This window comes from Ambystoma mexicanum, chromosome 12 (genome assembly GCF_040938575.1).
Source record: "Ambystoma mexicanum isolate Mex_15411 chromosome 12, UKY_AmexF1_1, whole genome shotgun sequence".
NCBI classification, from domain to species: domain Eukaryota; kingdom Metazoa; phylum Chordata; class Amphibia; order Caudata; family Ambystomatidae; genus Ambystoma; species Ambystoma mexicanum.
In genome coordinates this window covers 991029375-991055798 of record NC_090936.1, presented here as the reverse complement: position 1 = coordinate 991055798, position 26424 = coordinate 991029375, and the positions used below count along the sequence as shown (strand labels likewise).

At 47.7% G+C, this 26424-nt stretch overlaps 1 protein-coding gene across 5 annotated transcripts in view; it reads left to right on the top strand.

Moving 5' to 3' along the window:
• The window catches only part of NCAPH2 (non-SMC condensin II complex subunit H2), an 899214-nt gene that overhangs the window by 402164 nt on the left and 470626 nt on the right, over nt 1-26424 (top strand). For 3 of the 5 annotated variants that reach the window (XM_069629491.1, XM_069629492.1, XM_069629495.1), the window contains one exon: nt 9030-9154. In XM_069629491.1, coding sequence (XP_069485592.1) covers nt 9030-9154 — 125 coding nt within the window. The remainder of the gene's footprint in view (nt 1-9029; nt 9155-26424) is intronic. The other 2 variants (XM_069629493.1, XM_069629494.1) reach the window with 1 other exon arrangement.

Below are 26424 nucleotides of genomic sequence, written 5' to 3'. Positions count from 1 at the left end.
TGCTGCTTTTCTCCTATAGACTTCTATGCAACACCCTTAAATTTAGATTTGTTTGGACACCAGACTCCATTTTTTTTCTTCTTTTTTTTCCCTCTTAAAACTGCTTTTTGTTGTATTTATCAATAATATCCAACATCACATAAATAATAGTCACCATGTTATAAAACGGGTGCCTTTTTTTAGCAAGTAAGAAGAAACCAGCAATAATACAAATGTATTTCAGTACGCCAATCTTGTACCAATATTTCTGGACGTTCCTCGAATAGTGATAAGGTGGATTCCATCAGGTACATGTATTTTGCTTTTCCTACCCATACGCTGTATGTGGGCAGTCATTTACCAATGTATCACGAGTCATGCTCTCAATGCAAGTAATATATTCCTAAATGATGTCTGGCATGGCTTCTAGGAACTATCTCTCCCTGCCCACCAAACTCCCTCTCTTCTTCCATACCAAATAGCACCAACATCGAAGAAAGGGGTCTGTCCAGACCATCTACTTCTCTTACCCATCCCAGGATTTCTTTCTAGTAAGACTGGACCTTTGGGCATCCCCACCACATATCCCAGTAGGTCTCCCCTTCGCCACAGCCCCTCCAGCAGTCAGGCCTAACTCCTGTGTACATATTTGCTGGTCTCTGGGGTGCAAATTGCCACCTAGTCAACAACCTGTAGTTGTAATTTATACTGTACATATGCTTTCCATGCACTTCTGCATATGCGTCTCCACTTCCCTTCACCAAACACTGTGCCCATGTCCCACTCCCGTTGTTTCTGGCTATTTTCTTTTGCTTTTCCTGCTGTTATTAGGGCCCCATGCATATTAAAGATCAACCCCTTAGATGACTGATTTATGTCTAAAACTATTTCAAATCTAGTCTTGTGCCTGTCCAAGGAACCTTACTATTTTGGGTCATCAGTCCTTTCAACTGCATATACATAAAGGGGGAGATGGGGGGGGGGGGGGGGGGGTTTGATCCCCAACGCTTTCTGGAGGCTCTCGTAAGCCTATAAAATTCTTCTTTCCACAGTGGACCCACCATGCCGGGCCCCTCTCATACCATAGCTGAAATTGTAATGGTTCTTGAATCTGATCCTGAATTGGGGGTGCCCGTATGACACTAAGCGAGGGCCAGGTTGTCACTCCTTTCATATCCCACTGCTTTCTCCAAATTGCCCAAAGCATCCTCAGGATGAGGGTGCGTGCGTTCCCTCCTTGGAGTCTTCAGTGATGTGTGTAATTGTGTGGGGGGGGGGGGATTTTAAAGTTTACGTTGTAACAAACGAGGTATGCATGGAATGATTGGTCAACAATACCATTGCCATTGCAGAGATAGGTCGGATAATTGAGGAGAATCGGGAAAGGGAGGAGACTTTAATCTTTGTGGCCCTGATGTTAAAGTGTCTCGACTTGGGAGGGAGAAGTGGGTGTGAGTGAAGTAGGGGAGGTTACAGTGGGAGAGAGGGCCGAGGGGGGGTTGCCGGGGGGGGGTAAGGGATTGAGGGTTGGGTTTTGCACAATGAAGCAATCTCAAACCTATGTCTTTTCCCGACATTACAGGACTCTCAGACTTGGGTGGGTTTATTCTCTGGTTTTTAAAACTTCTGTGAAAGTATTGCTGTCCTTTGGTTTTGCCTCCTAGCAAAGCAATCATTTATCTTACTTTTCTGCCATATCTAAACCTGTCGTCTTGTTCAACTGTCTACTTGTCTAGTATCTCTCTGTCTAGTCTGCTTGCGACCCTCCCTGTTTCTTCCCTAGTGATTCTCCCTGCTCCCTCCCTCCCACCTTCCTACTACCTTCCTTTTCTCTCCTCTCCCTACCTACTCTATGGTGCTCTCTGTCTCTCCCATCTTTCCTAACTGCTTCTCTATCTACTATCCTGCTCTCCGCACTAAATGTGGTTGGGAAAAAGTTTAAAAAGGACATCCTGGTCTCCAACCCAGGCCTCCCTGTCGCTGATATCTATAGCAATGCCTCCTCTAGGCAAACCCTCATCGACATCCTCTTTGTCGTTGCCTCGCCAGATTTATGTACTCTGCATATGGTCTCTTTGCTCTTTCTCTTCTCCTCCTATTAATGATGGCATCGGTGGGAGGCCCTCCTGGTCTCCTTCCACTCCTCTAAGGTCATCATTAATATTTACTTGAACTGTACCATCTTGGTCTAAGGCCCTCAAGCCAACCTCCTCTTTGATAGACTCTTAACGCGCCTCATCAATTTCCTTTCTTCTCCTGCTGTCCCTTCTTCGGCATCCTTGCTTCCCCCCTCTGTCTCGTCCTTGGCTACTTTGCCCTCTCCTCCTTCCTCTTCTGCCCACCCTCTGGCTTCTGCTACACCTCAGCAGGGCGGACCTCTGATCTGTACCCCTCCCCGGAACTCTTTCAAGGACACCGACCTTCTCCATATTGCCAACTCTTGCTCAGCTGTCAAACACTCCTCTGACATCTACCGCCTACTGGAGGAACTTGACTTCGATTTCCTCAGTCTCACCGAGACATGGTTTTTGGCCATCTCTGTCATGAGCTTTGACACTCAATTCCCGGATGGCGACAAGATCCCCTCTGCACCCAGATCCATCCCTTCTGGAGGGGTTGTATCCCTGACTCTCAGTGGATTCCTGCCTGTCATTCCTACGCAGGACTACTCCTCTTTCCAATGCCTAGTCTGCAGGCTCTCTCTCCTGGCCACTCCCTTACTGTGGCTACCATCTGTAGGCCACCTGGTCAAATCTCCTCCTTCCTCTCTGAGTGGGCAGACCTCTCCTCTTCCCTCCTGGTCTCAACCACTCAACTCCTCCTCCTTGGAGACTTTAACATCCACCTGGATGCTTCCTGTCCTTCCTCTGGACTCTTTTGTGACCTCTGCGACTCTCTCACTCCCTATTCTCCCCTCTGGCCCGGCTCGCTCTGTATGGCCCACTCCGGATGTTCTGATCTCATCAAACCTTCCCCTTTCTATCCCTCTCACACTGCCTCTCTCCTGGAGTGATCACTTTTTCTCCTCTCCTCCCAGCTCACCCTCTCTACCCCTCAGGCCATGCCAACTCCAGCACTGCCATCTACCTTCTCAGTTATTTGACCCATGAAGCGTGTCAGTTGAGGCTTTCGCCCCCACTTTCTCTACACCCCCTCGTCCCATCCTTGGCTGACTCGCATCCTGACAGAGCCCTTTCCATGCTCCACTCTCTCGATGCTCTTGCCCCTGTCATGAGGATCCGCTTGAAGCCCAAAGCCAAGTGCAACTCTTGGTACGATTAAGACCTCGTCACCCTTAAACGCAAGTGCAGGGTGGCTGACAGGAAATGGCATGCTTCCAATGCATCCTCTGGCAAACTGGCTTGCCGCTTGCTCAAAAGGCGATACCGGCTCTCTGTCTGCATCAAGAAGAGAACACGCATCGTAGCCTGCGTCTCTACGGCATCTAACAACTCGGCCGAACTCGTTAAAATCTGCAAGGAGCTGGCCAATACTGCTGCAGTCTACATCTCCTGTCCCTTACGAAGCCCTCTGAATGGCCCTGGCCTCTCATTTTATCTCTAAAACTTCTCCCCCTTACCCCTCTACTCCCTGCCCTTCCCCTGGCCCTTCTCCGGCCACCTCTCCTCCCTCCTTCTCTGCCTCTCCCCTGTTCTTCCCAGACAAGGTTTCTAGGCAAGTTCGATCTTTGAAAGCCTCGACAAAACAGGTTCACCCCCTGTTCCTCCAAGACCATCAAGGACCACATTGACACCCTTGCCCCTGCTCTGGCTGATTTCTGCAACCATTCCTTCGGCAGTGGTGTCTCCCCCCCCGGCCATCTCCCAGCTTAATCTTCACAATGAATCTGTTGGTTGTCTCCATGACCATCAGTCTGGCTTTAGAGCTGCCAGAAGCACGGAAACTGCTATTCTGTACATCCGTGAAGACCTGCTCTCCAACCTGGATTCCAATAACCCTGTGTCCTCATCTTACTTGATCTCTCTTCTGCCTTTGACACGGTCAACCATGCCATCCTGCTCAAGTGTCTCCTTGACCACCTGGGTATCATCGATCAGGCCCTGGCTTGGCTGACCTCTTTCCTCTCTGATCGATCCTCCCAGGTCCAACTTGGGTCCTTCCTCTTATCTCTATCTCTACCTGCAGTGTTCCCCAGGGGCCTAACCTCTCTCCCTGGCTGTTCAACCAATACCGGTCACCAGACAATTTTGAAAATTGGTTTTTAATGTATTGGTTTGTTTACCACTATTGAATATTTACTGTGTATGAAAATAAATATATATTGTAAATTTGCTGAATTGTCTGCCATCGTCCTGCTCTCGGCCCATTCTCCTGTTTATACCCGTTAGGTTGGTGGAGGCCTGGTTAAGAATCCCTTCCTTGGTCCATCCTAGTGACTGGGATTGAGTTGATTTACTTAACTGGACTTTACTTAACTTTTGGATCATAACCATTGGCTTTGTCCAAATCTCGTTATAAACCTACCTGCAAAGTATCCATGCCAGACCCCATGTTGGAGAAATGTGCAGACTTATTTATTGTAGAATCTTCAGGGGGTGGTACACAACTGCCTTAATACCCATTAACTGCTAGTGCATGAGGAAGCATTTTCTCATGTGACATCACATTCCAATATGGCAGATTTGCTAGTTTTTCAGTTTCATGGATTGTTTAAAGTATGCATAATTTAACACAAACAAATTCATAATTTACGAAGCCGTGTTAAGCCTAAGAATGGAAATGCATTTCAATTATGAAGCTTTTTTTTGCCACTATGAACCAAGAAGAGACAGAGGAGAAGGCAGGATGGTTCGCATGTGAATCCATGTCAAACCCATGCTGGAGAACAGGAGTTCCATGTAAGTAACATGTTCCTTCTCTAGCATGGGGTCTGGCATGGGTTCATAGGCTCATGAATACGATTACATATTATCCGTAGAAATGATCGGAAATGAAAAATCGAATGGAGAAATGACTTCATCTTTTTACTGATTTTTTATTTTTTTCCTCCCCTGTATTTTTGGGACTTTTTTCTAAAATATAGGTGTGTAGTAAGGGTTAATAGTTAAGGTGGGGGAGGGGGAGGGGGAAGGTGGAGTTGGGGGGAGTCTCCCAAACATTATTTAAAAAAAAAAGATGCAGACATTTCTCCATTCGATATTTTCATGGACGTCCCGATTACATAGCAGTACATATGCAAATCATGGGAGAGGGCAAGGCTCAACAGAACAGTACACTTACTCCTGGAACAGACTCACCTCAAACAGGTTGCGTAGCTCTGCTTGCCTGACTCGGGACTCCTCCTTGGAATCCCTTTGAAGCAGTAGAATCTCATGAATGTGTGGGTGGACTTCCATGTAGCAACCCTGTAGATTTCGAGCAGGGGAACACCAGAGAGAAACGCTGTCCTTGCTGCAAAGGCTCTGGTGGAATGGGCTTTCGGCCAGCTTGGAAGAGGTCTGTTGGCCAGACTATGACAGTGCATGATGCAGCTGTAAGAGCCACCTGGATATGGAAGCTTTAGACAGGGCCTTCTCGTGATTCACAAGTCCAAAATTCAAAAAGAGTTGCAATGTCTTCGGAAAATCCTTTGCGCGTACCACATAAAACTTCAAGGCACAAGCAACGTCCAGTGAATGTAACGTCCTTTCTGCTGGTGTGGAAGGGTTCGGGAAGAAGAATGGTAGAACCAAAGGCTTGTTGATGTGCAATTCTGAAGGAACCTTCGGCATAAAGGTGGGGTGGTTCCGCCACACCACCCTCGTAGTTTGAAAGGACAACTACGTCTGCTTGCAAGAGAGGTCCTGGATCTCCCCGACCCATCTGGCAGAGTTGATCGCCACAGTAGAAATCTACCTTCCACGAGAAAAACATCAGTGGGGCCCGATTCATTGGCTCAAATGGGGGTGGCCACAAGCTTAGTCAAAACCACGTTGAGCTCCCAAGCTGGATCAGGAGCCTTCAGTGGTGGAAAAGTCCTGAAGAGTCCTTTGAGGAACTCCTTGACGAGCCTGCGCGACTACAGGAAGGGCTTACCAGGCGTCCTGGTGCAACTGGATACGGCAGCCAGGTGCACCTTGATAGAGATGTGAGACTTGGCCAGGGAAGGCGGGTACGGAAGGAGCTGCAGAGCTGTAACCCGCAGCAGCATAACCTTCTGAGCCCTGCACCACACTGAAGCGTTTCCATTTTTGGCCGTAGTACGACAACGTAGAGGGAGCTCTGGCGTTGGCTAGGATCTTTGTACAATCAAGATGCAGCAAATAATGCCCAAACTCTAGGGCTGCAGGATCCAGGCCGTGATGCTCAGCGACGCCAGGACGTGGTGCAGTACCACCCCGTCTTTACTGGTGAGAAGATCGGGAAGTGGAGGTAGCCAGATGGACGGAGCAACTGACAGACGGCGCAGGTCCGGCTACCGGTTCTGTCGGGGCCACGTTGGAGCAGAGAATATCCTGCTCTGACTGATTGTGTTGATCCCACGTAGCAGGAGTGGGATCGGAGGCAAGACGTAGATGAAGAGCCCCTCCTATGGTAACGAGAAGGCCTACCTCGGGCTCCTTAGCTGAGGGAACCGGCTGGCGAACCTCTGGCACTTTGTGTTGGTCGCCGTTGCGCAGAGGTAGATCTGTGGTAGACCCCACTCGGGGAAGAGATAAGTTACTTGATCCTCACGAATTTGCCATTTGTGGCAGGAAGGCAGTTCCCTGCTGAGTGAGTCTGCAATGGTGTTCTTGGAGCCTGCCAAGTGAAATGGGACGAGGGACATGTCCTGAAGAATGGCCCAGCACCACAGGGTCTGGGCCTCCAGGGAGAGCGCCGGGGAGCACATCCCGCCCTGCTTCTGGATGTGGAGCATGGAGGTGGTGGTCCAGTGAAGATTCTCACCACCTTCCCTTGCAGCAATGGCAGGAATTACTTGAGGGCGCAGAAGATTGCCTGGAGTTCCAGGACGTTGATGTGACGGTCCTTTTCCTCCAGGAGCCAGAGGCCTCTGGCGTGCAACTGTCCAATGTGGACCCCCTACCCCTCTAGGGGAGGCTCCCCATCTGCTGGTATAAGGCCATCAGGCTCGTTGGTATGAGTCATAGTAGCATCCGTACAAGTGTCTGTGTGCAGCGGTTCCTCCACCACAGAGGTCACAGACCGTGGTGGTGGTGGTGGTGGTGGTGGTGGTGGCGGCGGTATCGTCGGCTGATGTCTTGGGCCTGAAGTTCCCTCCACTTATGCTTTGGCCTGGAAGGGCTTCTGGTTGGTTGCCTTGGAAGACTCTGGTCCGGGACAGACACAGTAGCAAGCAGCCTTTTATCTCAAACACCAACGTGTGGAGGGTTGTAAGGATGTCCAACGACATGTCCCTGTGCATTGGTTGAGGCGTGAGTGGAGCAGCCGGCAGCAGCTCTGGATTGAAGCACTTGCTTGGGCTAGACTGTGGAGAAGGCTCGCTCACAGAGATTCCTCCATTGACACAGTCCCAAGGACTCCTTCGTGGTCTGAGTAGTAGCACTCAAGAAAATGGTCGTCTGAACCTGTGTAGATGCACGCAGACTGCTTGGAAAATCCCATGGCATCGGCACGGACATCCTCCCATATCTGGTGAGGAATTCTGTAGGCCGTGAAGGCTTCCTGGTCCTACCCAACTCCTTTGGGAATGAGGCGATAATGGTCGCTTGGCAAGGCGAGTCAGTCGTGGTCGTTTGTGGAGCCGCTGCTGAAGCCATAGGCTGTGGAGGAAACTCCTTGGGTAGCTTTTGCCTTGGTGGCAGTGACCACAGAAGTAGCAAAGCCCCACTCACTGTCGCTCTTTCCACTCTACTACTGTTCCTATTTCTCCACTACCTTTCTAATAGCACGGTCTTCTTTTCACCGGACCTCCGTGGATATCGTGCCCTGTTCACCTCTCGCTAGTCCCTGGTCAGACCCCAGGGACACCCAGGGATTTGGTGCCCTGCACACCCCTCTACTACCCATTGCCATCTATCTCCTTCACTCGCTACTCCCACCTACTTTGCTTGCTTCCATTTACTACCAGTTACTATCGCCACCTCTAACAGTACTTCAGTCTAATATTATTCCTACTCTACCTCTAATACTCGCACTCTTCCCTCGCTCACACAAACAGGCTGGATAGCTCCCCCTTGGGGAGAGATGACAAACTCCCTGCATTCGTCACAGATGGTACTGCTTTTTGGCACAGCGCCCAAGTATCCCCTGTGCTGTACCACGTATGCCTTTAGCCAGGATAAGTTGATTCATCAACGCACAGAAGAAGGGTGAGAAGAATACTTAAGTGAGGGTTTACCATGCTTTACATGTACTTGTAATCGTTTCAGCAATTGCTGTTGTAGATTGATTTTTTTACCTCTGAATAACCTCTTATATGGAACGGGTTGTCTGTATGCCAACGCCTGTCCCCTCGCTTGCCAGTCCACAGAATCACAATTCTTTAGTTTTAGTTGTTAACTGGGTCACAATGTCTACAAACGTATTGTTGATTGGTTATTAGTTTTGACATTTTAGAAGTGGGTATCTACTCTACTACTTTATTGCCAATATTGAGAGTTGTATATTGTTTGACTACTATTTTTAATGTTCATATATTATGCTTAGAGGGCAATAAATGTACATAAATACAATACAAGAGTAATGCATTATATTTGATTAAGGATGCTGTATTGCAAGTGTAAATACTTATTTGTTTAGTGATAAAACTGTGTAGGGAAAATATTGACTGCATCGGTTTGTCATGCCTACAATGGTGAGTAATATTGCTGTCCAATAGTAAGCCTGTCGAACTCGGGAGTAGTGCCTTTTGCACCAGTCCGGGACCCAACTTTCTCAAGAGCCTTGCTTTTGGTTTGGCACTATTCTTTAATGCAAAACCTCCCCGAGGTGGACATTTATAACACCTTTTGTGTAAGGATTAGACACTGGCATGTAGGTTATGATGTAAATCATGGAAGCACATTGTTCAAAGTGCTTTGAAAGGGTAGGGTGATTTTCGTATTGTCCCCAAGTCTGACTTTGCTTCACCTGTTCGAAAATTCAAGCAGATCCCAGGTGGAAAGACAACGAAGGTGGTGCTGAAGGAGTGGATTTCATGCCCTTGGACGAGCACCATGAAGTGGACATGGAGATGGATCCAGTTTGTGAGGAGTTCATTGAGAGGCAAAAGGTAAAGTGTTGGCTCTGCAAATTTAAATGTTCCGTATTTGTAACTTGTGACACTGCAGCCATATTAACATTTTTCAATCTGCCCCCAGGTTCGGTGCGCTTAACAAATGTCTAAAATAAAATAATCACATTCTAGATTTGTTGCTTGGACCTCATACAGGCTTTAATCGCCAGTTTCTAATATATGGTGCAGGTGGATGTTATTAAATTCCTGGTTCTTGTTGATCCCCTTTTGCCTATGATTTTGTTTAGTCTTCCTCACCACTGACAAGGGTTTGCTGATTAACTTTGACAGTGCCTGTAGTATGTTTTTCAGACAAAACACAAGAGGTGATGGCTGGAAGGTGTAAAATTAATCTTAACCTCTGGCATTGCTCTGGGCAACCCTCCAGAGCATTGTTTTTCGCTTGGTGGGAACATGCCTGATTTGCATTTGGTCTTCCCCTTTTGTAATTGCTTGGCAGGCGAAGAACAATGATCTGGAGGGTTGCCTAGAGCAATGCCTAGAGAAATAGAGGTTAGGATTAATTCTAAACCTTCCAGCCATCACCTCTCTTATGTTTATCAGAACCACTACTGTTGTAGGTTTGGGGAGGCCTATCCTAGTGCACCTGTAAAGATTTTCTACAACATTTTTAGCTCCTGGTAACTCAAATGAGCACTTAGGTTGACACTTAGGAGATCACCCGTTTGGTATAAAGTAGTTAACAGAAGAGTTTGAGTAGAAATGGAATTGTCCACACATCTAATTATTGTGACAAAGGGTAGGACTAACAAGACAAGCCCTGTACTATTCCCAAGCCCCGCTAAAACAGCAACTAATTTGAAATTCTGGTCTCAAAGAAATGGGGTATTCAACACTCCCAAGATGTATCTGGTTTTGAGATCCAAAACCTGGGTCGGGTTCCGGAGTGTCTTTCATTGGATTAAGGGAAAGCTATGCTATGGGGAACACTAGCACATACAGAAGAGAGCCTTAGTCAACAGGTGCAGATCCTCAAAAGGAAAAACCTAATTTATTCAACCCCCTCCCCCAGCAGTCAGCAGTACTTGTGAACAACGGATTTCTCCCTCCCTTGCAGCTATAGCGTTTTAAGTGGAAAATGCCCACCCTGCCCCCACCCAAAGGAAAACTGATTTTACACAGGTGAGAACTTTTGCATGTCCATTGTGGTAGCCTTTTTACCATCAGAAACCAACAAAACTGACTTCTCCCGAGGAGGGCCGCCAGGTGGCAGGGCAGGGCAGGAGCAGAGCAGCAGACATCCAGAGCAGCCTTTTAAGGATTACCTTTCCCTACCTTGGAATACAAAGCCAATTAAACAAAGAATTCAAAGGTTTGCCTAAGCAAATGGGAGGACGGAGAGGGCTTCAAAACGGAGGCTGAGAAAGTTTCTTTTGGGCTAGGAACTGAACAGATGAGTCGGCAGAGGAAGCAGGAGAACACCAGGTGGTGCGGGGGCCTGCAGCAGTCCAGAGGGACGTTGTCCAGTGAGGAAGAGTAGAGCTTGTGACCCCAGGAAGAGGGGTGTGCTCCAGTGAAAGATGGAAGAGCCCACTGAGCCCCAAAAGATGGTCTGATCCAGTGAGTGGGAGAAAGCCCAGTGAACCCAACTAACGATGTGCGCTCCAGTGAGCGTAAGAAGAGTCTGCCCCCGACCCAAAAAATGTATGCTCCTGTTAAGAAGTTAGTCCTGGGAACACAGAAGAGTGGTGTGCTCCAATGATATGGAGAGTCTGTTGAGACCAAAAGGAGACCCCTGAAACAAGAGAGGAAGGATGAGAAGTAGTCAATTAGTGACTGACACCAGAAGAGCCCTGTGAGCCAAGGAGAGAGGGGTGCTACAGGAACTAGGGAGAGGGACTGGGAGACTGGTTCCCTTGTATTCTTAATTTCTGCTTTGGTTTACATTAAAGCTGTCGCAATATAATAAATATAAACTAATATAAATCCTATTACAAAAATGGAACACTGGTTAACAGAATTCATTCACAAACTCACACTGTGGTTCATTTGCACATACCCTCACATTTACATTTCATAAAATGTGATATAGATAACCAAATTTGCTTGAATGCTAATTATTTCTCTATTCATTTGCCTATCATAATTTAAAACAATGTTTCACCTAGTACTTCGTTAATGTAGATTACAGATCTTATTACCTCTTACATCAATGGTACTTGCTGGCCAGTTATAATTCTCTCTCAAAAACATCCGAAGAAATTAAGCTTTCATCATACACAAAACCCCTAATTGTTTAACATTTTACAGTATATGATAAAATGCTTCAATGTTTCAACTTTTCTGTCATTCTTGCATAGTTTACTAGTTGTAAGATTTTTGTAATGCCTCATTTCGGACCCCTAATGTTCATTAATTTGCAACGTAATGAAAATTATTCTGTAATAAGGACAAGGTAAATTGAAGTAAGCACCTGGGTGGAACCCTCCCACCCCCACACTGTCTTGGTATTTTCCTGAATTCTTTGGAACTTTGATATTTATGCAATGTGAATTTATTGTCAATCAAACTCTTCTCCCATAACTTATTTCGCTTTTAAACGTCCTGACTATAAATGCATATTAAGATCAGCTCACCATATTTGATAGTTATTCAATTCCAGTACTCTTATCCCTGAGATTAGTGAGCAAGGGCTCTTTATCCTATGTGGGTTAGTGAGTAGGGCACTATATCCCTGGGTGTGGATTAGTAGGCAGGGCACTGTATCCCAGTGTATGGAAGGGGGAGCCAGGTACCATATCCTAGTGTGAAAGAACAGAGGGACATAGCACCTTGGCCCCGGAAGAACTGAATAAGTAATGGAGGAGGAGAACCCCAGTGAAGGGGAGGATTTTTGGGTCACATAGCAAAAGGAGGATGCTCTAAATCCTGAGACGTGCGCACCGGCCTTGTAGTTACCAGGCAAACAAACGGAATGCTGGCAGACCTTCATGTCTGGAACTTTCTTAATCCCTTTGTGTTTGCTGTCATTTATTTATAATCCTGTGGTCAGGATGTTCTCAAGAACATTTGTTAAAACCATCCTGAACCCATTTCCTTGCTATTGTGTCATGTTTTGCTTTTGTTTAGTATCACCAGTTAAAAGTATTCTGTTGTCAATAGTTGTGTGTTTCCTTGGCTGTGTCACAGTACTAAACACTTCTGTTTATTTAGCAACATGTGCATTGATTAGACACTATATGGTGCGTTACAGCAATATACAGATGAAGAATCAGTTTTGTGCACCAATTGGAAATGTAAGGAAGGCATGGTATCAAACCTTGAAGACAGACACAAGTGATCACAGTTCAAGGGTGTTTATTGAACTTTAAATGGGTTGGTTGAACGCCTATCTAATCCTAAATCTAAAGATAGGAGCAAGCTACAACCATCAAATAATAACGCAGTCCTAGTGGAGTCTGTCAAAATAAAAGGGCCTATACTAATAAACCTATTGCCAATCCTTACTTCTAAATACAAATGGTGCGGGAGACCATGTTATGCAAAAAGAAAAGTGTTCAAGAAATTATGTGTCCGGATAGTTGAACAGATGGCTTCCCTTCCCCCACGTTTTTAGCACGGGACAAGGCGGCACATTAGAGCTTCACACACACTCTGGCTTCTCGACACTCTGGCTTCTACACCACAAGGATGCAGTTCAAAACCAAAGTATCGGGGCCTTCTTCGCCAAAGTCTCTTTACCTTTCAAGGTCTCTTTACAGAGTGCCTGATGCAACAAACAAACATCAAAATTCCTTTCTTCTTAGGATTTCCACATTCACAAGTGTGAAGGTGATTCACCGTTCACCACAGGTCCCTCTCCGCCATACTCGGACCCCTCTTTCACAATGTCCACAACTGGTCTCCCTCGTTCGGGCTCAGACCCCTTTAACTGCAATGTTCACAATTCTACACAGCTTTTCTCTTTCTATCAAAAATCAAAGTCTTTAAATTGTGCAGTGGATTTAGCTTGAACGGTTGCAAGAGCAGTTTGATTCACAGTTCCTTTCTCATTCCCTTCTTTAGCTTTCACTTCTGCCACTTCTTGGCTGGATACTGCACAGAGACCTTCATTTGAGCACACTTGCGGTGCTGGACCACTCTGTCAACGGTATTGTATCTTTCCTTCTCAACGTTCAAACATTCATCAACAATTTAGTTTTATTTGCGTGTTTCATTACACACACGTTAAACAATGCTCGTTCCTGCGCTCGTTATACAATGTTGCAGCTTGCAACCTTGACTTCAAGACAGACCCGTTTTGCATTGGTATCTCCAACTCACCGGCTGTGTTGTTCTCTCTGACCCTTCTTTGTTCTTGGAGCCATGGATGATACCACAGCGCTGCTCCTCCTCCACGCCTTGGTCCGCTACGCGGTAGGGCCTCTGGTATCTCCGAAAAACTATGCAGGATTCTTTAGTCTGGTTTCTTGGCCTTACGCTTTCTAACTCAAAGGTTTCTTCATAGTAACGGTTTCTTGACGAAAAGGTCAAGGCTATTTCCCTCCTTGCGAACCCTTCTTGATTTGCTGTCTTACTCCCCTTGTTCAGCTGCTGTCTTGAGACTGCTGTTCCTTGTGTTTTGCCTTGCTCAGTGTGCTCTCATGCTCTGCCTTTTATCAGTGTGGGGAAGCCTAATGGAAGTCTGGTGTGAGTGATTGTCTGCAATTGCCTGACCTCGCCTGACCATAGTATTGGGACATGTCGGGTACACTGCCTGGGTGCGAGTCTGTTCTCTCCCAGAGTGAGCTGTCCGTGTGAAAGTGTTTGTGAAGGGAATGGTTGAGGGTGGGGTGGGGGGATTTAAGGTTCCCACGTATCCTGCCTTGTAGGATGGGGTAAAGGTGTTCAGGGGGGTTGGGGGAGACAGTTTCGCCATCCGGTGGTCCACTCCCAGAAGACCCCTCACCAAGGTGATCCTCCTGCACTGGTCCACCACCAGGAACTGGATGCAAAAGCGATGGCTGTATCCTGGCCACCGAAATGACAGATCTCCGGGGGATGGCGGGTTTCTCACAGAACACACTCACTCTCACACTGCGAAAACAATACACTGTAAAAATTACCTAAAGTTGGTGGGAGGGTTAGGGTATTACAAATCTTACATGCGCCTTATAAGGTATGCTGACACTTATCAGTCCAATCCCCATTCTAGGAATAAAACTCCAACAACGTCCAAGGTATGTGTACCAAATCAAATTGCTTTAACGATACTTTGGAAGGAGTACTTGCAGTTCTCCCATAGGGAATAATGGCCTGGATGCAGCACTAGTCTGAATCTGTGAAGTAGATGTACATGAAAGTGATGTTTCCATGTGGGGAAGGAACAACTACTGATCCGTTTTTCAGAGGGCTCCCAATCACGATACAGACATGGATTCGGCCACCAAAAGTCAGGCTTGTGTTGCACCAAGAATGCTTTATGGCCATTGCAAATGATGACCTGGGGACTCCCAACTGCCATGAAGCTGCAAACCAGGAAACCAACCATCCCAGATAAGTGAGGACCTTTGGGAACAACTGTTCTCAGATCTGGTCCATGGGTTGTGGGTGCAGGGTCCCTTTTTGTTTGCCATTTGCCCTCTGGATAAGCAGCAGTTCCAATCTCCATTTAACATATCTCTAGGTAGACCATTAGACTGGACCCTAGAATTTCATTGATGGACCTCTGCTGAAGCCAGACAACGAAGCAGGACACAAAGTGGCAGCAGCCGCTAGAAGCAGTTGAAGAGATGGCAAAATGTTTCAGCAAACACAATGCAATAGAACATATAGAGACGAAGACTAGGAACCGCAAAGTGACAGGGCTACTGTTCCCAGAACTGCAATGTCTGTTATTTCCAGCCCGAAGGCTAGATGGTGTCTGTGCAGTGGCAAGAGTCGCAACTCAAGATGTCTGCCAGATACACTAGTGAATCTTCAGCCTTTGCAGAATGTCTTTTGTAATGAGTTTCCGGCAGCAGTCCCCCGGCGTCCCTCTTTTCTTCAGAATCTTGGCTCTAGTGGTCGACTGTTGAAATGCTCTGAATTCCCTCCTAATATGTCATCACTTTTTTGGCTGTGGGGTAATTCCAATGCATAAATATGACCTGCAACCCTGAAAATTGGTTATGCTGGCCACTTCTTGACGGCCATCTCCCCTAGCTATTTATTGCCCAGGAATTGGCTGTAATGTGTATTGGGCCAGACACCTCGCTAGCCAGATCAAACCAGGTCACTGATAGAGCATGTTACCTTGACTTCTTGCAAGAAACCTGCGAGAATGCATGACTACATATGGTGCTTTCTCACCCTGGATGGAAGGCATGGCAGGCCAAAAAAGACCAATCAACAAACGAATGACTTAAAACACAAACCTCAGCCATGTGAGTGGAGAATGGTTCAGTTAAGCACGCACAGAACACTCTTAATGCAAGTTAGGCAGAATGTATGAAAATACAATTATTTAGTACTTAGAGCAATACTTTTATCAGCACAATGAAACATTCCCTGCTGTCATATACACCTTCACCTTGGTGTACTCTGCTGAGTACTTAGACTTTCCATTTACATAGTGTGACGAATGAAGGGATTGTCACTTCTCCCCAGGGTCAGCCTTTCCTTTTGAAGCTAGGGAAGTGAGCCCACTATGCAATAATCCCCCTAGGGTGGCGGTAAGCTGGACCTCACAGGGAGAGTCTTCCTCCCCCGAGGGACAGGGACTCCCATTCTGCCCGAGGAACACCCTCAAACCCTTCCCTTTGACACCACGGGGACACCATCAAACCAAACCACTGAGTTCTTGTAAAACAAGTTTCCCCTTGAAGAACAATATATTGGAAAGACCGTGAAGAGAAGAAGAATAACGAAAGAGTAATAGTGATTACTCCCTGGTCTGGGACCATATGTACTGTGACAAGGAAGATTGAACCAAGAATGAAGAGTGCTCAACAACCAACAAGGATGGACTACGATCCTCTGTTGGGGATGACCCGGCAACCTGTAATAAAAAAGTGAAGGAGGACTTCTTTTGGAGAATGAAACTAAGCGATGGAGCTTCAAACCAGTGAAGTTGTGACTGGTAGAGGAGACCGAGAGATCCTCCGGCTCGAAGTCTGAGGCTAACAAACCGACATGGAGAAAAGCCAAAGAAGGAAAAGCGGGCAAGAGCGATGGCGTTACCCTGGAGGGGTGGATTGGTTAGTCTGACAACTATGCTGAGACCGTTGGATCCTGAAGCCGCAGAGAAGACAGCAAAGCAGACTTAATGAGAAATCAAGCTGTCCTGGGAACGTATGAAGTCCTGCTCCTGCGAGCAGGCCCTGTGACGTCAACCCTCGAAGCAAGGTAACTGGGATGGTGGGAGACCAGGGAGATAACATGGCAATAAAGAATACGGTAGTGCAGAGTCGAGCAGTCACTGCAGAACATTGTGCCTGCTAGTCTGCCTTAAGTGTTAGTTTTGGAGGGGAGTGCCACTGTTCAAAACCCTTGTGCAGAGTGGAGCAGCCACTGGAGTCACCAGCAACAGCTTTTCTCCGCTTTTCAAATCCTCTCTGAACCTGTATACCTGCGTTGGAAATGCCTGAGAAGCGAGCTCAATTGTAAGCTTAATCAGTGTGAAAAGAGGGAAGAGCGCTGAGCAGGGATGACAAGTGGCCCATGCGCTCGCTGACCAGGCAAACTGCGGCTACATGTCATCAGTGTCCATGCTGATGAGTGAGGTGAGCGTTCAGTCTCCCGTCCCAGCTCCCTCCCCTTCCCTTTGTGGCAGTAATTCACAAATTATCACAAAAGTGGTGCTATTAGAAATGGTGTTGGCGACCCCCCCCCCCCGCCTAATATTTCTATGAACAGTCACGAACAAACGGTATTGATTCTAGAATTTGTGCAAGCTGGCGAGCGGAGGTGGGGATTTAAGAGACATAAGAGACATAAGAGACTTGGCAGCATCTACACCAGTACAGATATCCTCCGAGCTGGTGAGAAGTAGTCAAATTGATACTTCAACTGCTGGATACACAGATCTAACTCAAACACATAAGCTATTAAAGCCAAGCAACCTTATCTTTGACTTCAACACATCAAAGATTGTATGTGCGAGGAACTCACTGACCAACCAGTCGACTAGAAACCTCAGCGATGAATGTGCTATGGGACAGACCAGGGCACCTGCCCAGTCGAAAACTATCATGCCTGGACTTGTTAGACCACTACTTCATGACCCTGGCTGTGGTAGATGTGCAGAGGCGACGCTGGTAGTTTCACAAATTGTCATCCTATGTAGAAGACCATTGCGTGTTTTTAGAAGGTCTTTTTACTCGTCCTGATTCACCTGAATATTCACGATTTAATGCACATCATCAATCTGTGGATCACGCAAGCACCCCTCTAATAGACAAAACTAATCCTATCAACTTAGAGACCCAACACTCCAATCTAGCAGCACGATTATCGCGATATATTGCTGAGATTAAAACGACAATTGCTTTGCAAAAAAGACTGAGTCAGCAAATGACATGTGTAAAACATCAACTAACTAGGACAAAGGAAATATCCAGTTTATATCAGGCTCTCCATTACAAGTGCGCTTCATGGGAAATCCATGGCCTGACCATTCCCTGACTTGTGACATGCACCCGCAGCTTAAATTGACTGAGAATGTTGCATCCCGACCTGACCTTCCCATGTCCAGAAATTATCTCCAAAATGGAACCAGTCCGGCCTCCTCCTTCTTCAACAGTTTCTTCAGAAGTTCAAAGCAATGCAGACCTTTTTCCTCGATTTGAATGCGATAATCAGGTGTCGGATGTAGCACTGGCTCGACATAATGTCTGCCTTAACAATTGCACTGAATCCCTTCAACAAACTGTTTGAAGTTATGGACGATACTATTAAAGACCAAGCCAATATTTTGGTCATGACGCATACCAAATTAATATTTCTTGAATCTTTCACACCAGAAGTACAAACACGTCTGGACAAAGAAGCGGAACTGTCAGCACATTGGTAGGCAAGACTATATGACTTAGCACGAAGCGAGGAGTGTGACACAAACATCATGATGGCTGCCAATCATCACTGTAAAGCAATAACCTGGGCACAATAAGTTGAACAAATGGTTTATTGCTTGTAGGGATAAGCTGGGTAGTGGAGACTCCCAACCATCTGCACAAGTAGACTGACTCCTCAAAGAATAACATTCTAACACAAAGCTCAGGATTGCTCTGATGTCCTCAATAGCTAGGATTCCATCAGTATAACAAGGAATGATAATCAGATAACACATTAACATATAATAGAAAAGACATCAACATAACAATCACCATCATTTGCCAGAAACTGAGATGCTTCAAAAACCAAATCAGAGTCCTCCTGATTGATTGCGATAGCCCCTACATCAATCGGAAGCAGTAAGAGTACACACTGTAAGGACATAGGAGATGATCACTGTACCAGTTGAGACTGTGTTCTGACGCAAGGAATGACGATTCTAATTCCAACCTCTGTGTCCCCTTCGAACTTTGTGCAAGACGTCACGAGGCCCTTAATGATGGTTCCACCACAAATGGGCTCGAAAACAGTAAATGTCAGTGTACTTCATCTTGGAAAACTTTAATAAACAAAAGAACAGAAGAGAAACATGAAAACAAATCTTCAAACTTCCAGTAAAACAAAGCGAAATGAATTGCGCGCCTTCTGGAGAAACTTGACCACGCCACTGAGATCCAATAGCGACCCATCCTTATTCAGCAAAGTGGAGATTAGGCGAGCGAAGAATGGAACGACGACATGAACTAACCATCGAGAGGATATGAATTTCCATCTAACAAGGTGATCAGCACTCAACATTTTGAAATTAAGAAGTTTGTGACCTTTTGGCATTGGCAGACCTCACAGTACACTCCTGTACAGGAGGGCGCAGCGACCTCTGACAGGCCCATGGGATCAGAGCTCACCCTCAAGCACTTTTAAGTTGAGGTAGCTGCACCTTGAGGAGGATGGGGTTCAGGATTCTCTTACTCCAACATAAATCAAGAAGGACAAGTCAATGGTTTGGCAAAGGGAAGTCTGTTTAATGACAAGTACAAAAAACGGGGAAACAAATGGAACTCAACAGTGATGCGATCGCCTGTCTCGCTTCAACTCCCGAATTCTTCATTCAGACAGCAATAGTTATAGTACATTCTCGTCAACACTGACGTGTAACACTCAGTCGTCATGCACTTCTATTGGTCGGGAAAGGTAACTTAAGTATAGGTGTTATAACTGTATATGGTAACAGAGCGTGAGGATTGGATAACTTATCGGGTGGGCGTCTACGCCCATCCCTCTACATCACTCGTGATGTACGTCACTACAAGTACGACATCTTATTGGTTCTACTACCTATAGGACCCTAGATTCTTTGGTCCATTGTGATTGGGTGGGTTACACTCCTAGGCATAAATCTCCACTTTAATTAGCACAATGCAGAATGGGCACCCAGGTGCCTTGTTCCCAAGATTCACCCTGCCTCTCTTCCATCAATCAGTACTTTAGGGCTATGTGTCAATTAGTTGGCTGATGATGGCCTTGAAACTGTAGCTTCTTATCAGGAAAAGTTATGGCATCCACGGGTTCTGGGTGATATCGGATGTTGGTACCTCTTCGCGCTCGGCTGGTCACGTGTCTGTTCACCGTGAATCTGCTTCATTCTCCTTCTTTTTGTGCATTTGATTCTTACTTAGCCTTGCCACCTGCCTCGGGCCTCCTTATCTCGCACTTCATAGAGCAGGCTGCTATGCTCTGAAGTTTCAATTCTTCGAAGTTGCCGCTCTCCTCCCTTCCTTAGGTTGACCTCGAATTCCCAGCCATGCGCTGCTTCTTACTGAGTTTTGGTTCCACTCTTCCCTTCTGGCTTTAGCTTGAATATGAATCTCGGCCTGTTTTACCCCTTGCAGCCTGGGCTTAATTCTGCTTTTACAAAATGGAGTCTCACTTGTATAATGTGCATCGTTGAGGTAGATATATAATCGGCGCTTGCCACTCTATCCTTCTACTAAGCAGTGCAAGCAGTATCGTTTCCTTGGCTTCTTGCGTTCCAAGCCTATTTACAGGCATTTGCTGGTTGAATTCTTCCATCTTGTTTTACAGCTACATTTCCCTATGTTTCAACACAGCCTCTTCTTCTAAGTCCATTACATCTATATTCATAGCTGTTCGTCCTGGCATGTCATCTTTTAGTTGTCGTTTTCATTCGTCCATGAGTCTGTCCGGGCCCTCGTGTCGTCACCACTTGCCTTCCATTAACGCTCTTTGGGTCTCTTCGTGAACAGTCCGTAGGGACTCTTCATTTCGCGTCAGCTGCCGGTACGGTTGTCTCAGTGGGTACCGGGCTACCCATGGTTGTCTGGTTATAGGCACTTCACCAGGTATTGCTCTTCTGATGGGAACTGGGCAGAGGCCTAGTGCTGCTCTCTGTTGGTTCATTTGTTCCTCATACGTCACATACCTTGGTGAGTATGTGCCTGGTACCTCAAAATGGGGGGCTGGGGTGCCGGCCGTTTCTGGGACCACCTCTACACACCCCGATGAAGAGTTCCAGGTCCTCGATGAGCGAGTCAATCCACTGGTCTCTCCTGTAAGTAAAAGTGCTGCCAATGCTCAACAAGTAGGGGAGAGGATTAGAATATTGTCTCCCATATATGAATGTGTGATCCCAGATGAGAATTCCCAAACTTATCTCTTTTCGGACCTTCGGAGAAAAAAAGGCAAGCCCTGACAGTTTCCTCCCACCCCCAGAATATTTTGTGAAATTGTGCCAAATCGAAAATCAGAAACTGTACATCAACCTCTTAGATTGACCTAGAGCGCACAACAGTGGTAGGCTAGAGACTGACCTCCAAGGACGGTCTAATTCTAAACCGAGCTGATGTATTAAAACTTCTTCATTGTAGTCCCAGACTACAAGATATCGTGACTGATGACATTCAAATAGTATAGTTTGTAAATGAGTCTCGTCTTGACTGGGTCATACTGCACTTGAATTGGAAGCTGATAAGAACAACCTTCCTGACTTCGACGGCTGATTTATTATCTTTTAGGCTTCCAAAAAACGAGAAATCAAAGCTTCCATGACAGCACCTGTGTGATGATAGCATTCAGCCCATAATAACGACCCAACCATCAGGCAGATTGAATGGAAATTAATCAAATAAGATGAAACATGAGAAAACTCGACCAAAGAACTCAATCTTGGCTAAGAAGGATCAAGATGGATCCTTAAGAAATACAATGGCAAGGGGTCAAAGTAACATTCAGTGGAACTAATAACCATTCAAGGAAGGTGATGGAACCCCACAGTAATGAGACGACCAGAAGTCTGCAACAAGATATGTCTTGGATTGCTTCATCATTAGCAGCCTCTCAGATAAAGTAACATTAAAAAAATCAGGAATCCAGACCATTTAAATTGTGAATAAAGTGTAAAGCCGTGTGAGTAACTTATTTGGGGATATAAACTACTTGACCTCTGCACCCTATGTTTCCTTTAAAGTCTTGTGAAAGTGTTGCATGTGTGTGAAGACATAAGCAGAGACATGAGTTCCTCTGCTCCGGGTAACCTAATTTGGTATTGCATTGCCTCACACATTTACACGCGCCACAAAGAAGCTGTTTGATGCAAAAATATAGTTAGATCCAATTCAGGTTTTATTGTCGAGTGGTGATCATGTAATTCAGTTGGCCCTCTGTGATAACACGTGTTTCGGCATACACTATGCCTTTGTCAAATTGGGGTAAATTTAAAGCAAACCAAAATGTTTTTTGTATATAATAGTCAAAAAGGAGCAAAACAAAATGGAAAATAAAGAATATAAAAAAATGTAATAATGGCATTTTTGGAGAATGGTAACCATATTTTCGGTTAATTGTATCATTTGATCAGTACACATATAATCAGTGCAGTTGCAAAAATATATGCACAACCATATACCATGTGTTCGAGGGGATTGGGTCCTCCGTATTTCAGATCTATGACAGGTATTCACCACAGCTGTGCTGCTTCGGAAAAATGGCCTGCGTCGATACGCTGTCCTCGAGGGCCTCCGTCGAGCCGACGTCACCGGATGTTAGAAGTAGGACGCATGACGCCCGTTGCCTCAGTTCCGTTTTTACCGCGAAAGTGTTCGCTTCGGAGATCTCGGCGCTTTGACTCTTTGAAGTTTCGGATCTTTCGGTTCTTCGAACCTGTTTGGTTGTAGGGAGTTTTTGAGATGTCTTCCCCCTTCTTCCACCACACGTCCGGGCTTCAAGAAATGCGGGGACTGCGGGTCCAAGATGTCGGTGACGGACTCGTCCGACGCCTGCCTCTGGTGCCTCGGTGAGGCCCACGACATGGATGATTGTTGACTGCCAGTCGCTTATGTCCAAAGCCTTGCGGGAGCGCAAGAAGAAACTGTTGTTCGGTAAGGTGTCCAAGCCCTGGAAGTCGAGGTCCACTGGGCTTTCGACGGATGATTCGAGGGGCGACTCTCCGCATCGTTGTAAGTCTAGGGGGTCTCGGTCCCGGAGTGGGTCCAGCCACTCCTCTGCCTCTTCGAGGCATCCCGGATGCGTCATCGGTCGCCTTCTCCGTCCTCGTCCGAAGACTTCGCCCGTCGGCGGGTAGTTTATCCCACCAAGCATGCGACTCTGGAGGAATGGGCTTCCTTCAGTAAGAAAATGCTGGCGATTCTTGAATCGCAGGGCACCGGTCCGTCTGCGCCTCCAAGTGTGGTTGGGCGTGACCGTAGTAGAGACACCGCTTGTACGCTTTCGAGCTCGGTTGGTCGGCACGATTTGCGGGAAAGGTCCCGCTCGGACAAGGGGAATCGTTCTAGTCATGCCCGTTCCAGGTCCCGGTCCTAGACGCGCTCGAGACCGTGTGCACCTGTGATGTCTTCGAAGAAGACGTTGACGCCTGTGGCGCTGAGGTCGTCGAGGGACTCTCTCGAGGCTCCGCCTCCGAGGAAGTCGTCTATGCCATCGGCGCCCAGGCTGCAGAAGGACACGCTCGGGGCTCCGCCCTCAAGGCCTGTGTCGACGCTGTCGATGCTGTCGGCGCCGCGTTCGACGCCGATTCAATCAACGCCTTTCGAGGCTGTTTCGACTTGGGTACCCCGGGGTACGGTGGAACCCCCTAGAAAGGCTCTGGCCAAGGCCAAGCATGGCTTTGTTCCCCATTCTGTGCCCACTTTCCACCATCTTGATTACATTTTGGAGGTGGATGAGGGCTCTGATGATGGCATGGTTCCTGATACAGTGCCAGAAGAGATTATCTCGGGACATAGTCAGATTGAGGACCTGCGTCAGTCACTGCACGACGCCAGTGGTCTGGACACCTCTCCGGAGGCAGAGTTTTGTAGGCCTGAGCCTGACACCCATGCCGACTCCTCGTACCGGCGCCTTATGTGAAGGGTCGCAGAGTACTTGGGGTGGTCTGCTCCCCCAGGGGATTTTCTTCATGATGACCTCACGGATATCCTCGACCAAGGTCCACCAACTGACCCGGTACTGCCATTCCATATGGCTCTACAGAGGAGGGTGGCGGCGGCTTGGACTCCTCCGGAGAGTCTACCGGCAGTGGCCAAGTCTTTGTCGCGAAAATACTGCCCAGTCAGTAGCGACCCCTGCTACTTGACCAAGCACCCCACCTCGGAGAGTTTGGTAGTGCAGGCGGCTACGGCCTCAGCAAAGCAGGCGTTGTATCCTACCATCCCTCCTGATAGGGACGACAAGTGTTTTGATGGTTGGGCGAAGAAAGTGTTTTCTTCAGGGGTTATGGCTCTTCAGGCTTCCAACTCCATATGTGCCTTGTCACGTTTCACGCACACTCTGTGGAACTGTTTCCTTAGCGGCTGAACATATTCCCGAAGGAGACGAACGGGATGGTTTTCTTGCTATGGTCTAGGATGGCAAGGATGCCATGTGTGAGGCTGTTCAATCGGGTTTGGACATGGCAGATTGCATGAGCCGGTCCATGGCGGCGAGCACCGTAATACGCAGGCTTGCGTGGTTGCGGAAGTCGGGGTTTGCTTCTGATGTGCAAGCCCGGCTCCTCAACATGCCCTTTGATGGTGTCCATCTTTTTGGCAGCAAGGCTGACGAGAGCCTTGAGAGGTTGCAGACCTCAAAAGCTGCAGCAAAGTCGTTGGGTGCTGCAGTTCGCCAACCTCCGTCTTTTCGTCCTAGGGGACAGCAATGGAGGGGAGGTTCCTTTTCGTTATTACTCATCCTTTAGTAAAGCGAAAGGAGCTGCTAGTCAAAGGGGCCACCGTAGGAGTGCCACAGGTGGAAAACAAGGTACTCGAGGTGCCAAGGCAGCTCGGGCTGTTGCCTCTTTGCCCTCAGGCAGCGCCGCTTCAGCTCAGTCGTGAGGCCATGTCCCATGGTTCGCTGGTTGGGGGAAGGCTGGTGCAGCATCTTGTCGAATGGCATGCCATTACTTCAGATGTGTGGGTTCTGGAGATCATAGCCCATGGCTACTGTCTTCCTTTCCGGCAGAGGCCTCACGACAATCCACCAGGGAACCTCTCTTTGTAGAGTCCGGATCCGCTCCTTGCGCAGGAAATTCAATCCCTGCTGGAGAAAGGCGCCATAGAACTGGTGCGTGTAGCGGAGAGGAACAAGGGATGGTATTTCCCTTATTTTTTGATCCCGAAGAAAGACTGGGGATTGAGACCCATCATGGACTTGCGCGGTTTGAACAAACTCCTCAGGAAGGACAAGTTCAAGATGGTTACTCTTTCTCATGTCCTCCAGGCCCTTAAACTTCAGGACTGGTTTGTGTCTCTCGACCTCAAGGACGCTTATTTTCATGTGCCGATCCATCCAAAGCACAGGAAGTACCTGAGGTTTGCGGTTGGCGACTCGCACTTTCAGTTTCGGGACCTGCCGTTCGGATTGACCTCCGCCCGAGGGTCTTCACCAAGCTCATGGTAGTGGTGGCAGCGCATCTCAGGAAAAGGGGATTCATGTCTACCCCTACCTGGACGATTGGATGATCAGAGCGCGCTCTCCCGAACAAGTCCTGGATCATCTGTCCGTCACCTGCCACTCCGTCCACAAGCTGGGCTTCTCTCTCAACTTAAAGAAGTCCCACTTGACGCCAACTCAGAGGCTCCAGTACATCGGAGCAGTGCTCGACACGTCCCTGAGGCAGTGTTTTCCTCCCCAGGTGAGGGCTCATCACATTCAGCAGATGGTGCAAAAGTTCCAACATGCCCAGAGTCTCCCTGCATTCGAGTTCTTGAGATTTTTCGGCCTCATGGCATCCTGCATTCTTCTGGTGCCAGACGCCAGGTTGTGGATGAGATCTTCGCAATGGGCACTCAAGCTCCAGTGGTCTCAGTCCTCCGGCAGGATGTCGGACCCCGTTCAGGTGCCGCCCGCGGTCGCCCAGGACCTTCTGTGGTGGGCCGCCAAAGGCAATCTGATGAAGGGGGGCTCCCTTTTGGCTACCCTGGCCGAAGGTGACGTTCGTGACGGACGCACCCCTCACGGGATGGGGAGCTCATGCCAACGAGTTGACAGTCAGCGGTCGTTGGTCTCCGGAGTCCAGACTCCATTTCAATCTGTTGGAGCTGAGGGCCGTTAGGCTTGCCCTGAAGGCTTTTCTGCCGACTGTTCGAGGAAAGAATGTCTTGATTCTGACGGACAACACAGTGGCCATGCACTACCTCAACAAAAAGGGGGGGGGGCAGGGTCACTTCGTCTGTGCAGGCAGGAGATGCAGCTCTGGTTCTGGGCAATCCAGCAGGAAATTTCGGTCTCGGCAGTTCATCTGGCCGGAGAAGAAAACGAGACGGCGGATGCTCTGAGCAGGCAGAGCGTGATCTCTCACGAATGGGAGTTGGCTCAGGAGATTCTCCTGGAGATCTTTGCCCTTTGGGGGACCCCTCAATTGGATCTCTTCGCCTCCAGCGTCAACCGGAAGTGCGAAAGGTTCTGCTCACGGGAATTTCCTCCAAGAGGAGCCTTAGAAGACGCGTTCGTGGTCATTCCCGCTGCTGTATGCGTTTCCTCCAGTCCCCGTCATTCCGCAAGTGCTGCGGAGGTTACGGAGGTTCGGTTCCTGGATGATCCTCATTGTTCAGGCATGGGCCAGGAGGACGTGGTATCCGGACCTTCTAGACTTGTCCATCTGCCCTCCACGTCGTCTTCCCTACCGAGACGATCTGCTCTCAAGGGAGGGGGGTCACATTCTCCATCCAGAGGTCAGATCCCTCAATCTTCACGCTTGGATTCTGAAAGGTTGAGGTATAAGG